General features: G+C 41.7%; 1 protein-coding gene across 1 annotated transcript in view; it reads left to right on the forward strand.

Moving 5' to 3' along the window:
• Positions 1–15,636, forward strand: part of SPIDR (scaffolding protein involved in DNA repair) — a 256,942-nt gene that overhangs the window by 77,688 nt on the left and 163,618 nt on the right. Inside the window, exon 5 of the mRNA XM_023751910.1 lies at positions 4,909–4,927. Coding sequence (XP_023607678.1) covers positions 4,909–4,927 — 19 coding nt within the window. The remainder of the gene's footprint in view (positions 1–4,908; positions 4,928–15,636) is intronic.

Raw genomic sequence — 15,636 nt, forward strand, 5'->3', positions numbered from 1 at the left:
GGGCCTTACTCAATTTATCGGCGGCTTCTAAACAGTTCTTTAAAGACCTTAAAAGTGTGGTTTTGAACTCTATATCCAACAGTTTGCTTTCCTCCAATTCTGTCGTTTGTGTCCTGTTTCTTTGTCTCGGCATTTTTTTATGCTTCGCTGTGTCGATAGAGTGCCTTTCTGTGCTAAGTGTCCCAATTACCTGAGGTAGACACTCTTGATGCACCCCCTTGTGGGCTTTGTGCACAGTCTTGTTATGGTTAAGCCTTGATTGTTGTAGTTATCACTGTGAGGAATTGACCTCCAGGCCAATTGGCTGTGAGAATCAGCTGTGTCTGCGGTGGGAGAACTTCTGTGCTGGAGACACCCCTCTGGGGCTAGACTTGCTTCGATGGGGCTTTGGTGCTCACTGAGTCTGCCCCCTGAGTTTGTCTTTTATGGTTCCACGGAGCTGCAAGCTGGATGGTCCCACTCTGACCTCTGGGCTTCCTGGCTCCTGGATCTCTAGGGAGGTGCTAATCTAGCCTTTGCCTGAGGCTATCCAGCAAAAGCCTCCCTGCAGGGCTTGGGCGGGGCGGGTCCCAGGGGATCAACAGGGCGGGGTTAGCAATTATGGCTGCTCTCAGTCTTGCCCTCAGAGGCTCTGCTTCTCAGTGTCCCAGTAATCGCTGCAAGCCCCACGGAGAGAAAGCTGCCCTAGGGTTCTGAGCGATGCCAGACAGTCCCACTTCTCCCGTATGAGTCTGGGTCCTTAGATTCTCGCCCAGAACTGGAGCTCAGAGCCTGAGACTCCCTCCCGATTGAAAACGACAACCGTGCCCTCAGCCTCCAGCCCGCACCGCGTGCACTCTGAACCTTAGTATTTTACTTCAGCACAGCGCCTCCTCTGAGCCTCGGTATGCTTTTCTCTTTCCTCCTAGTTGTAGAACTTCCACTCAGCCAGCTTTCCTGTGGTTCTGGATGATGTCCGTTCCGTCTTTTAGTTGTATTTTTGAAGTGGTTGTTCGAGGCAGCAAACTCCCGTGTTTACCTATGCCGCCATCTTGGTTTCTCCAAAACTTTATTCTTTAGAAGGAAACAAAACCGTATTTTACACTTGAGGATGTTTTAATAATGCCTATAAAATTTTACTTATGGAATACTGTTTGGAAAATCAGACAAGAAACAAAGCCAGAAGAAATAAAACATTTACTCCTCAGGAATTATAAAGGAGAATGATTGCAATTAATTATTCCTCGAAGACAATTTTATTGTACATGCCCCAAAGCACTTAACTCAAGCTTTTAGGCTTTCTTCACACTATATAATAGTTTGGAAGTATTTGTGAATATTGTAAAATAAATTGTTGAGAACTGTTAACAAAGACCATCACTGGAAAAGGTGTTGGGACAGAGTTTCTTTTTAAGTATCCTATATAATAAAAGGCTAATACGCAAATAGACTGAATGACAGAACAACCGAACACCGGTTGCTATGATGTGCGCGGACCACCAGGGGGTGCACATGGAACATGGCAGGTGTGGGCAGCAGCGGTATGGTAGAGTAGGTGAGTGCAGGCACCAGACCAAGGCGGAGGGCCATTCGCTGTCATCGGGGCAAGCTTCTGGTGGTTACTGAAAATTCTTTGCTCCCGCCTGGTGCTCGCACCTACCGCTGGCGCCGGCCCCGCTCTCACTGGCTGCCAGTGCCCAGTGCCAGTCCCGATCGTTCGGTGCTGTCAGCGGGTGCAAGAGGCGACTGCCGGCCCTGATTGCACCTGAGGGCTTATCCATCTCCCCCTGCTCCTGAGGGGCAATCGAGGCAGCAGCCGCCGCTCGCACCCGCTGACAGTGCCCTCCCCACTTGTACCCACTGCTGGCACCAGCTCCAATTGCTCTGTGCCATCAGCAGGTGCGAGCGGGGCTGGTGCTGTTAGCGCGTGGGAGCGGGAGTGGGCTGCCAGCAGACAGAGGACCCGGGACCGCAGTTGGAGGGGCCAAGTGGGGGTGCGGAAGATGGGCTGAGACCCAACCCTATACCCACCGCAGCCTCGCATCCCACAGTTCCTTTCAAAGCGCACGAATTGGTGCACTGGGCCCCTAGTTCCTTTTATAAAAGAAGTACTAGTAATTTGTCAAGATCAAATATATATTCTTACAATTAAGACGGGAGGGAAATATGAAGTGGTAGAGAATTCTACCTTGAATTTTACTTATAAAGTACTAAGATGTATATCTTTGTGTGAGGAAGTGAAAACTTCACTAAGGAGACTGGTTTTTCAGCGAGGCAGTTTATTAGAATGCAGAGTTCTTAGTCCTTGAGCATGGTTAGCTGTGGACACACTCCGAGACGTGGTTTTGACATCTCCTGCACCACCAAGGTTCCCAGCAGGCACTCCGCAGCTCTCCTTGTTCTCAGCGTGAACCTTACATGTACGTTTCTATGCTCCTGATACTGAGAGCTGAGACTGTGAGAACACTGCCTCAGTACCCCCCTGGCCCACCCAGGAGCAGTGGCTGTGGCGCCCATTGAGGGGTCCCTGGCACGTGCCTCTTTCACTGTTTTCAAGGGGCTCGTTTGAGGCTGGGGAGCTCCTGAAACGGAGCCATGTTCCAGACTTGCCACTTAGGTGTCAAGAGAGGAAGAAGGAATGTCAGGGCCAGCATTTTCTATACAGAAACATGGGTATGAGCAGGAAGGAGAGCCAGGAATTCTCTGTAGATACGTATGTATCTAAAAGATTTACCTACTTTTCTTGATGCACTATTTTCTCATAATTAAAGAGTAACTTGAGGTAAAAAATGTCAGGGTGATCATTTCTACCAAAGGAAGCTGGTTGATAAGTAAGAGTCCTTAATTTCATTGAAAAGTAATTATTTGAAAATGCATATCTTTAACCAAAGTCTCTTAATATTGTGTATTTAAAGCTAGGAGAGAGGTATAGTATGATCTCTACATTTAATTTGGCCTATTTTTGGCAATGTTTTATGCCTTTTAAAATCTTTCGTGTCTGTGGGCACATAGGGGATTTTTGACATAACATGACATGTTTTTAAAATATGTATGTTTATTTAAGTTTATAAAATAAGAATGACGTGGATTGAAGAAAGTTTGTTAGTTTTGTAGTTCCCAGGTCTTTAAGAAGTCATTTAAATTTCCCTTAAACCAGTGGTTCTCAACCTTCTGGTCCTTTAAATACAGTTCCTCATGTTGTGACCCAACCATAAAATTATTTGCGTTGCTACTTCATAACTGTAGATGTTGCTACTGTTATGAATCGTCATGTAAATATCTGATATGCGGGATGGTCTTAGGCAACCCCTGTGAAAGGGTCGTTCGACCCCCAGGTTGAGAACCGCTGCCTTAAACTCTTTGATTTACCTTAATTTATTACCCTTAGTTTCCATGGAAGGATTCTGTTTGTTAGCTCTGATTGGCTGGAGAGGTCCTGCTGCAGTTCTTTTTCTTAACTTCCCCTTCCTCTGGGGTTAGGGAGCTGTCTCTGGATTACCTCCAGGTTTCCTCTACCCAGTAAAACCAGAAAGCCAACACAGCGCTTGAGCTTTATTTATTTATTTATTTTTTAAATATATTTTATTGATTTTTTTATAGAGAGGAAGGGAGAAGGATAGAGAGCTAGAAACATTGAGGGATAGAGAGAGAAACATTGATCCCCCTAGTGGGGATGTGCCCGCAACCAAGGTACATGCCCTTGACCGGAATCAAACCCAGGGCCCTTCAGTCTGCAGGCCGACGCTCTATCCACTGAGCCAAACTGGTCAGGGCTTGGGCTTTATTTTGTTGTTTCTTTTATATCCATAGCCACATTTCAGTGCCACAGTGGTATTTAATATGATTCTTTGTAGTCATGGGCGAAAAGAATTCACACGCATATTCGTGGCTGAGTTATTCAAGTCAGGAAGCAAACTGTGATATTATTTTGTCTACTGTTCGAGCTATGATTTCATGTCCTAAATGACTATAATTTCCAGTGATCATTTTAAGTGGAAGTTAACCAAAGAGTAAAGAGTTCATACTTGACTTTCCAAATGCCAAGTTATTTTATAATTTTATTGAAAATAATGATAGGACCAGAGAAATAGAGGAAGGGATACTAAATACCAAACTCAACTCTCTGGCTAATGTATCTGTCACACCTTAGCTGATTTTGTCCACCTTTTCACCTTCATTCCTAGAAATAAATTATTTCTTGTGAATTTTTCTACATAAAAATCTATGAAATGAGGTTTGGTAATACAGCAGAATTAAATGATGCTTTTTCCATTTCTTTTTTACCTGAAGTGAAAAATAGCCATTGCATAGTTTTAAGATTAATAGGCCTGAGGTTTAAAGGGATTTTTATGTTATTTTTAACATTTACTTTTATTGTTGAGAGTATTACAGATGTCCCCCATTTTATCCCCTTTGCCTCCATCCACCCAGATCCCACCCACCCCAGGTCTTCTTTATGTATGTTTTCTATTGTAGATGATCCAAAAATAAGACTGCAAAGTTAGCCTGTTCCAAATGAATTATGAAGTGGGTAAAACATATTTCCTGTTGAATTCCACATGTGGGTTGATAAATAACCATTCATAGTGTTAAATTGAAACCTTATTAATGATGAAAATTATCTGTGTGTCAGAAACTCTGTTTTTGACCTTTAGAAAAGTATTGATATTGATAAGGCAGCATTGTTTTTGGCTTGCTCAACCAATTGTCATTTTTACCCTGTAGCCTGGTTCAGCTTCATACTGGCATTTGTCCATGCTGTGAAATCTTGTGTATGTCATCTTAACCTTTCCACCAATCTAGTTTTCCAAACCTCTTTGGCTCATTTTTATTTTCAAAGGAGTGATAGGTTTTCCATTTGGGATTCTGTTGCCTAGAGAAACCTATTTGAAAGTACATGCCCACACTTTACTTTTCCTCATCTTTCAGGAAAGATCGCCAAGGGACAGTGAGTTGACAGGCTAGGTGGCCCTGCTCCGGTAGTCCATGTAGCACAAATCTAAGAATGGGTTGTTGTTTATCCATCCTACAATACAGTTTATCTTTCTTAACAGATGCAGTGGTAAACTTTTATGTTACAAAATAGGAAACTTTTTAGCCTCAAATAGGATAAGTTCTTGGATTAATAAATTGCCTGGTAAAGTTGGAAAAAAGTGAAAGGATTGCTTTTGTATTGTTACAGTGATTTCGAAGAGTAGCCTGAGACCTACTTTCACACCCTGTTCCACCTGGTGTGACGGCTTCATTTCCACCAGTGTCCTAACTGCTGTCTTCTTACAGCACTCACGCAGCGGGGCCCTTTCTTCAAGGACAGTACCTCCTCCCGGGTCGCCTTTCCCATGTTCATTTTCCTTCTCGGTTCTTTGCTGTCTCCTCCTTTAGTGTGCGGCTTCAACAGATGTTCCTGGGGCTTCTGTCCTGGCCCTCTTCTTATTCTGTGTGCCCTTCCTGGGTAATTGGGGATCTTTGTGTTGCCTCCCCCAGGACCTCTGGGTGGTCAGGTAATTCTGTGTCCCACTGGCTTTCCTGGCCCAGCCCCCGCCACACCTGCATCTAAGCATCCTACAGCCCGGTACCTGCCTTCCCCCGACCCATTAACCTAGCAATCTTCTATTGGGTTTTCTTGTACATTTTTTTCAATATATCTGTCACCTCAAAACTCCCATGTGCCTAGATTTTTGTGTCAGTCTCCATCTGGTCTCCCTGCCACTGACCTTTCCTAGTTTTTCACCTATCCAGGTTATCCTCCAAAGAGTTAAATCTTATACTGTCACTCTTCTGCTTTAAAACATTTCTATTGCCCTGGCTGGTTTGGCAAGGTGGATAGAGCCTCAGCCTGCAGACTGAGGGGTCCCGGGTTTGATTCCGGTCAAGGGCATGTACCTTGGTTGCGGGCACATCCCCAGTGTGGGGGCGTGTAGGAGGCAGCTGATCGATGTTTCTCTCTCATTGATGTTTCTAACTCTATCCCTCTCCCTTTCTCTCTGTAAAAAAAAATTAATAAAAAATATTAAAACATTTCTATTGACTGCCTCTTGTCCTTGGAATAAATGTTCATCACTCTTAGACTCTCAAGTGTGACATTTTTGGTTTCTGTGCCTACCTGATGCAGTCTCATTTCCTACTGCTTCCTTTCTGTGCCACCTTACTCGTGTGCACAACACTGAATGCCTCCTTCCTGTGGAAAGCTGTGTCTTTCATCACATAAGCCTGACTACTAGGCCTAATGTAATTTTCTCTCTTTGTCTGTAATTATACTTCCCATATCCTGTTGTAATTATACAAAGTATAAGTAAATAATAACTGTAAAGTGCTACAAAGATATATTGTGCTTACCAGGAACCCTGAGCAGTGCCTGGTAACTCAGGAAGTGTTTATGAAGTACGTAGATAAATGTCAGTGGCAAATTTTAAAATATTTCATGACACTGGGGTGCAACAGTGATCCTAGTCAGTAGAGGTCAGTTCTGGTCCCAACTCTGCTAGAGCTAAAGGCCTACGTGGGTCACTTGATCTGTGCCTCGGTTTCTTTACTGAGAAAAGTTGGCTTGATCTGTGCCTCGGTTTCTTTACTGAGAAAAGTTGGGTATTTCTACTTTTAAATTTCTGTGTTGCTCTTTTACCTTGCCATATATGTGGTTCCCAGGTAAAATCATTCTCTGAGCGTTTTTCACTTCATAGTCCCTATCTGTGTTTTACTTTCATTTTTTCCATGATTAGAATTCCCAGATCTCTCACTGCATGCCTTTCAAGAGAGGCACTTTTTTCACATCATTTCATTTTAATCCCTTAACTAATTTTTCTTCTCCTTTCCCCTCTCTTCATTATTACTGTTTGTTACAGTGTTGTTGGAAGGAAATAGCACCCAAGATTAAAATTTGCAGAGCTCCTATTGACGTTGATTGCTCTAATTGTAGATTTTGCCTATTTTGACCCAATTTAATATGACTTAATTAGTGAAATAGAAGTTGTTCATTAGAATATTTTTTATTAATAGTTGCTACAAAGGGGGAGGGGGTGGAAGGTTGATATTCGAGCAACTATCAAAAATAACATGGCACTAGGGATACCCTGGATACTGAATGCACATCAGTAAGTGTATTTTTAGCTGTTTGCTACACAGATTTACAGCATGTCAATCTTTCTGTGGGTATGATGTTTGATGCACGTGTACATGCAATTCTAGCCTTCTTCAAGATTGTTTAGAGCAGTGGTCGCCAACCTTTCGGACCTCACGGACCACCAGTGATCCGCAGACCACCGGGTGGCGACCACTGGTTTAGAGAAGGGTGAGTATGAGCCTCAAAACTCTAGAGCAGCAGTTCCATTTTCAACCGTTTTCATCTCATGGCACACATACACTAATTACTAAAATCCTGCAGCACATATATTTTGGCTGATCTGACAAAAAATAGGTATACTTTTCTGATTCACTCACATTGGACAGCTATTGTGTTTTTATTTGACAACCTAAGGGAAAAGAGGTCAGTGCCCCTGACTAAGCAGTCAGGTATTGCCTGTTTGGAGATTCTTGTGGCACACCTGTTGAAAATCACTGCTCTAGAGTACTCTTTCACAATTAGTAATTTTTTTAATTTTTATGATTATGTTTCTGAAATTTTTCTCAACACCTTTATTTATTTTTCAGTTGATGTTATATTTATAAAAATAGAGATATTTAAGTATTTCTGAATTTTCTCTTTAGTTAGCTATATGACCTTTTAAAAGTTGTTTTTAGTGTGATTTTTGGACACCTTTTAATCCTGTATCCTGAGCCAAAAACATGACCTACAGTGCTCTCAAATAAGGCGTCTTAAGTGAGGAACATTTTGTACAAAGAAGACCTTACTCTTTGGGTACTCAGAGTGGAAGGGGCCAATATGCATACCAGGTGGTCCTATATGCATCACCCCTTGGAAAGCCTCCTATCGCTGTCTCTTTAGGCTGTCATAACGAGGCATCACAGACTGAGTGCTTTGAACAACAGCCATTTATTTCTCACATTTCTAGAGGCTAGAATCCTGAGTCAGGTTGCCAACATGATCCAGTTCTGGAGAGAACTCTTCCCGACTTGTGGACAGCTGCCACCCAGCTGCGTGCTCACATGACCTCTTTGTGCACATGAGGAGAGAATGATCTCTGGTGTCTATTCATATAATGACATTAACCCTCTTGTCACCATCCTTATGACCTCATTTAATCTTCGCTCCTTCCTTGGAAGCCCCATCTCTAAACACAGCTCCACTGGGCTTTAGGGCTTCAATATATGAATTTTGGGGACACATACATTTAGTCTATAACATTCCACCCCTGGCCCAAAATTCAAGTCTTTTTCACATTCTTACATTCATTCCATCACAACAGCCTCAGAAGTCTTAAATACTTCTGGCATCAACTCTAAAGTGTAAATTTCAAAATCTTATCCAAATATCATCAAAATCAGGTATTGGTGAGACTCTAGGTACTATTCATCCTGTGGCAAAATTTCTCAACAGCTGTGAGCTTGTGAAACCAGACAAATTACATGCTTCCAAATACAATGCTAGGACAGGTACTGAATAGACATTCCCTTATAGAAATAGAAAGGAAGAAATAGAAAGGAAGGGGTGAGGAATCTCAAGCAAGTCCAAAACTACCAAAGCAAATTGCCTTGAATTATGAGGCTCAAGAAAAATTCTGTTTGGTTCCATGCTCAGTGCTCCAGGTCCACCAGGGGTGGCACTGTCAGCCCCATGGCTCTTTTGGGCCTCTCACCCTTCTGGCTGTGTGGGAAGGCTCAAACCCTGAGGCAGGGAGGGGCTATGTTGGCTCACCTAAATAATGAGGTGGCCCCATCCTTTGAAACCCAAGAGAAATATTCAGCCCTGCCCCCTGGACCTGTGGTGAGAGTGGCAGCCCTGATGACCTCTAAGGTAATTTTCCTTGGGGTCACTCTTCCCTTTTTGAAGAATGATGCTTTCATCATCCCTGTAGAATGTCAGAAGTCCAACAAGTCTCCTTCAACTAAAACCAACAGTGCTGCCCTAGCCAGTTTGGCTTAGTGGATGGAGTGTCGGCCTTCGGACTGAAGGGTCCTGGGTTCGATTCCAGTCATGGGCATGTACCTACCATAACAAAATACTAGTACAGTATGCTGGTGACTTAAACCACAGACATTTATTTTCTCACAATTCTAGAGTCTGGAATCCCAAGATCAGGGTGCCACCATGACTGATGTCCAGGGCAAGCTCTCCTTCCGGCTTCTAGGCAATAACCTGGCTGTGTCTTTCCTCTGTGCTCAGCAGAGAGAGGGGGGTCTCTGGTGTCTGTTATAAGGACACTAACCTTATCAGATCAGGGCCTCACCCTTATGACCTCATTCAGCCTAAATTTCTTGGAGGCCCTATCTCTAAATATAGTCACACTGCGGGTTTGAGCTTCAACATACGATTTTGAGGGCACACAAACAGTTAGTCCAGAGTACTCCTTCTTATCTGGTTTTATATAAATTTTGTCTTTCTGATGCCTTTGTATGTTTTCCTTACTTGAAGTTCTTAAAACATGGGACCTTCTAGTGCCATTCACCCTTTACAAAGCAGGAAGGCTACCCTGCAGAATATTTCACAGTGACATGCCTGGTCGCAGCACTGACACTGATCCCAGGTAGCTAGCATGCTGCACTAATTTCTAATTGTTCTCATTTCTGTGGACTATGATAAACATTCCTGGGCAGTATTGTCTAGTCCTTTTTTATTTTTAAGGGTTGGGTTTCAAATTTTTGTTTCGTGCTTAGAATTATTGTGGCTTTTGGCAAAGAATATTTTAAACTGGGTGAAAGGCAAGAAAAAATGTGGATTCAAGAAGTGAAAGCACAATTGTTTACAGTTCAGTAAGCAGTTGTGGTTAAGAAATGTGTCTGCTCATCATTACCAGATGACTTAAAATTTTATGGGGGAGCATACGTTTTAAACAAAAAGTAATTATGCTTTTGACGGGGTAAAGAAGTGAATTCTTCATAATTTAGTTTTTATGTGTTATAATCTAGACCTATAGTTAGAGCTTTATGAATTTTACTAGTATTGTGAAATTATCAATGAAATGAATCTAATGGCAGCTTAAAACATTTACTCATAAATTTTAGAAACTAAAATTTTGATTTACCAAGCATTAATAATAATATGATTAATTAGACTCACTTATTGAATATTCACTGGAACATAATAGGGAATATTACTAGGTATTTGGGAATCATTGCTAAAACTAGGCATAGTTGTAACTTCTCAAAAGAAAAGATAGTATAAATATGTACAAATAAATACAATTCACCTTTCAGCGCAGGTTATAAAAACAGTTATACAAACGGTGAATAGATAAAACATCATTTGGATTTGATTTAGGAATGTATTGTTTGTTTATTTTTCTTTTTGGAGCATCAGGTGACTCACATTTAATTTGCATTCTCTGGGTACCCTATCTAGTCCAGTTGAGGTAAGGGGAGGTAGGTAAAAACCATCTTGATTTGGCAGTAAAATCAAGACTAGCAAAATAGTCCTCGAAGTTCTTCAAGTCAGTTGGTATTAGGGTTCATCAGCGCATACAAATTTATTGTTACTGATACAGGTACAGCACAGTGACCATAGTGAAATTATTTATTCTTTGTGTTAAAATTTTTATAAATAAAAGGTATAGTGATGACATGAGGGAGAGTAATAATCTCTGCTGGATGGAAAAGGAGAGTTTGTGTGTTCAGAGAGCTCACCAGGGAGATGGTGATGAAACCCTTTTGTAAATTATGGTCTATTTTTCATCTCATTATAGAAATAGTTTCAATTTACTTGAGTGGAGCTGTAGATTTGAGTTTAGAGCAGCAAGAAGTAACAGGTAACAAAGCAATTTGTATACAATGCAAAGTAGTTTGGATTTTATCCAGTGGATAGCCATTCAAGGGCTCAAGTACCAGGGTGGCTGTCATTAAATTTACACCTAAAAAGATAACTCTGGTGGGCCTTATGAACACTAGGTCAAAATGGTGAGATATTGGAGTGGGGAGGTAAGTTAGGGCCAGACTGTTATAATAATTAAGATACATGTTAATTTTAATTTATCTAAAACTGATGTCTTGGTATCAATATTTTCCCCTGCCACCAGCCCCCCTCCACATACACAAAGAAATCTACTCATCTAGAAATTTTCTCTATCTCAGTAAACATTAACTCTATTGTTCTACTTGCTCAGGTCAAAAATATTGGAGTCATTCTTTTGTTTTCTTATCTTTAAAAATATATATATTTGTATTTATTTCAGAGAGGAAGGGAAAGGGAGAGAGAGAGAGATTGAAATATCAATGGTGAGAGAGAATCATTGATTGGCTGCCTCCTGCATGGCCCCTACTGCAGGTGGAGCCCACACCCCGGGCATGTGTCCTTGACCGGAATCGAACCTGGGACCCTTCAATCCACAGACTGGTGCTCAATCCACTTAGCCAAACCGGCTAGGGCTGGAGTCATTCTTGACTACCTTTTCTTATCTCCTACTTACAGTCCATCAACAAGTATTGTTGGCTCTATCTTAAAAGTATATCTAGTTTCCAACGTTTCTCACCATCTCTGTCTCTACTCTCCAGGTCCATGCTATTACCATCTCTCCTGAATTGCTACAGTAGTTGTCTAACTGGTCTCTCTACTTCTTATCTTGAGCTTTCCACCTGTTCTCAACAATGCAGATCATATGCCTTCGCCATTGTCTTTTTATTACACTCAGAAGAAATATGCCACCCACACAATAGTATAAGACCTGTCTTCTCCCAGCTTTAACTCATTCTGACCTGATCTCCTATCCCCTGCCACCCAGACTCAGGCATGGTATATAAGCCCTTTATTATTTTACAAAGCTAGGAGTTCCTAGATAATTGTCAGAAGTTAATAGAATACAACATAGAGTTGGTTAAAGATATTATTTAAAATTTCACAAGTAACTAATAGAATGACCCAAAATAAGACCATTCGGTACTGGATATATATACTAGTATATATATATTATTTTTGGGGGGAGGGGTAGGGTGAGGGGGAGCTATAAAACACCTTTTTCAAAAGAGTACAATGTGCAGTGATTATACCATGTTAATTTGGAATGAGCGCAACAAGTATTAAGGACAGAGGTTCTATTTGCATGGGAAGCAAGTGAACTTTAAAATCCTCTGATGCCTGTCCCTGACCTTTGCTGTGATGTCTTGCCTCCCTTCTTCCCATCTGTGTTTATGTGTCTTTGCCTCTGTGCCTCCATGTACGTGACGGGTGAGGACTGAGGAAAAAAGGAATGGTGAGCACTTGATGGTTTGGCCTTAATGAGAGAAAACAGTACCAGTAGGACATATATTTTAAAGTAAGACAATGGATGAGCTTTTTGGGATATCTATGAAGATAAAGAGAGACATAGTAATAATATAGAGGGGAAATCCCAAATTGCTCTGTGGTTAACATTTGGATAATTAAATGGACCAACTTAACGTTAGCGCAATAGTATATTATGAAGTTTCTCTCCTCTATATCTCGCCCCACATACTAATTTGCTTCACTTGGTACTTTCCCGTACAGCTTTCATTCATTTCTTGTATTGTATTTTTTGTATAAGTATTCATGAAATTTGTCCTCACACTATGTATTAATTCATCAACATAACCCACTTAGGAGGATTTCAGTTGACATATATATGATTGGACCTTAACTACCTATGTATTTAAAATAAGTTATTTAACCCAGTAGTCACAAATATATTTTGTTCTTACATCATTTACTCAATTCTTTTGTGGCTGCTTAGTCCTTTAAAACCAAAGACATTTTAAGAGCAGTTAGCTGATAATAATAAATCATTCACTTATACATTAATTCAGCAATAAGTTAAATATTTTTTATTTTTAACTAAACTTTTTTTTATCTGCTAGGCCTATGCTTGGATAGAAATTACTAGATCATGTGGTATATTTTCTTTATCTGATTCTTAATCATTGAAAGTTTTTGTTGTTATAAATTAACATGTATGCTCTCCATTTGATCTTTGTGGCCCTGTCTCTTTAGTGTTTAGTACTATGACAGGTTATCATTTTCTTTTTCAGTGTTGAAACCCTCATCATGTCCTCCACAGAAAGAGCCTCCCGGGAGTTCATTTCTCAGCTAATGTGCTTTCTTTGCATTTTAAACAACTCCTATCTGTTTGCACAATAAAGTAGGGGGAAAGCATCATTCACAGTTTCCTATCTTTAACTGGCATTTACTTAAGAGGCATTTTGATTCTTGACTAATAAGGATACTCAATTTGTAGGATTAGACCTGCCAATAATGCTCTCGGACCTTAAAAAGGTCTTGGAACAACTAAGTTTATCAGTTTCCCTACCTGTCAAATACCCTGTTGCATAGGGTATTGTGAATCAAGTACAATAATAGATTTGAAAATGCCTTGAAAAGTTAATAATAATGACAATTACCTGATGACAGTGGCTGCCATTATTGCACATGGCTCAGGCCCTGCGCTATGGGCTTTCTGTGTTGTCTCTCTTGATGTTTGCAGTGTTCTTGAGGATAGTTAACTTCCTCCATTAAAAAATGACTGATGGTTGTCAGAGGGGAAGTGGGGGGACTGAGCGAACAAACTGTGAAGGGGTTAAGAACTACAAATTGGTACTCACAAAATGACCCTGGGAATGTAAAGTACAGCAAAGGACTGTAGTCAGTAATATTAACTATGTACCCAGGTAGGGTATTTGAAATATTGGGGGGACTACTTTGTAAAGTATATGATTTTCTAACCACTGTGCTCTATACCTGAAAGTAATTCTATATAATAAAGAACTAATATGCTAATTAGACTGGACGGCAGAATGACCTTCCAGAACAACCTTCCAGAATGACCAGTGGGCGGGGGGTGGGGCGGCAGGGCCGCGAGGCAGCCGGGGCTGTGAGGGCCGAGGCAGCTGGGGTCATGCATGAGGGTCACAGCAGCCAGGGCCACGAGGATTGAGGCAGCTGGGGCTGCAAGGGCCTACCCTTGCACGAATTTCGTGCATTGGGCCTCTAGTCTATAATAACAAAAGGGTAATATGCTAATTAGACCAGACATCCTTCTGGATGAACCCAGGGCCGGAGGGAAGCCGCCCAGGTCCCGGGTGGCTGAGGAAAGCCGGTGCCGACAGCTGGGGGGAAGGAAGGCCTACTCTTGCACGAATTTTCATGCATCGGGCCTCTAGTACAAAATAATATTGAATATACACTAATTGAAAAGTAAATTTCTTTAAAATTATAAGGTATTTGAGGAAGAATAGTTGCTTCTGGCTGGTTCAGGAAACACTTCCTAGAGAGGTGACATTTTGGCTGTTGTACAGCATTTATGGAAAATGCTGTCCCACTGGCACACAAATGGCCTGCATCTAATTGCAAAACAGTCTAATTGTAAAGCCAGTATCTTGTGCTCAGATCGAAAGCTTGCCTTAAATGTGTGATTTGTCCTCGGTTGCCTCATGCTTTTTCCTCCCACAAAGGGGACATTATTTTCTTCGGAAAGGCAGGCCACTGCTTCCTCCTTAAGGCTGGGTCTGAGGAGCTGCAGGAGAGACTTTGGAGTGCTTGGTGGAGAGCCTAGTGCTGTTCCGAGCCCTCTGGTGAGGTTGTGGTGCTGCTCATCATTCATTCCGAAACCTGTTTAGTCACCAGGCATGCTGCAGTTTAGTGATGCTCAGTATCATCAAGTGTGTTTATTCTACAAGTTATTTGGTGCTACAGACCTTGAACAGAATTTATAGTTATTGCACTATTGTCAGGATTTATAATAAAAATCTTCAAAAAAAACTCTAGTCAGTAGCACTATGATTCATCTTAATAATATAGGTTTTTCTTCTATAACACTACTTATGTGTTTCTGCAGTATCTTGCCTCTAATAAAATCTGTCAGGGTCTATGGGAATTGTAGGGTTGGGGAAGACCACTGAAAACCTGTATCACTTTTTCATCAGATCCGCAAAAAGCAATAAATAGAACCTGAAGAGAGAATTTGTGCTGCTTAGGCAGGCAGCTGAGCATCGCTGGAGGCTGCCACAGCCAGGAGTGTAGCTGCACATACCAAGAGCATGTGCTCAGCTGCAGCACTTGGTCTTGAGCAGGACAGCACGTAGCCCTGAAGCTCTGGACAGCAGCTGCTGCCAGTGGTTGATTGGTGAGGCGGCGAGCCTGGTACACACTGCTGAGGATGAGGCCTGAGTACAGATACAAGTTTTAAAAATTCTTAAAATATGTCCAAAAATTCTCCTGTGGCTAATGCAGTGCACAAACCTAGGGCTTTTTCCATTTGCTGCTGAAGACCCTAATTTTCCACCACGGCTCTGGCTGCCTTGTCAGGATAAATGGTGTATGTACCAAAGTGACCTCATGCTGTCCTGACTTCTTTTCCTAGTCACCAATTGAAGAGGAGCTACTTTTCCTTAAAGAAACACCTGTTGTGGGAGAGCACATTCAATATTCAGCACCTAGTCATGGCCTTTCTTTAATACTTGTTTTTAGCCCCACTCTTCTCCCCCTCAGTGTAACATTGTGCGGCTTCATATTCTTCCCCCATTCCATTTCCTTCTTTATCTTAAGACTAGAGGCCCGGTGCGCGAAATTCATGCATGAGAGAGGGTGGTCCCTCAGCCCGT

The sequence above is a fragment of the Myotis lucifugus genome, unplaced genomic scaffold (genome assembly GCF_000147115.1).
Source record: "Myotis lucifugus unplaced genomic scaffold, Myoluc2.0 scaffold_27, whole genome shotgun sequence".
Taxonomy (NCBI): domain Eukaryota; kingdom Metazoa; phylum Chordata; class Mammalia; order Chiroptera; family Vespertilionidae; genus Myotis; species Myotis lucifugus.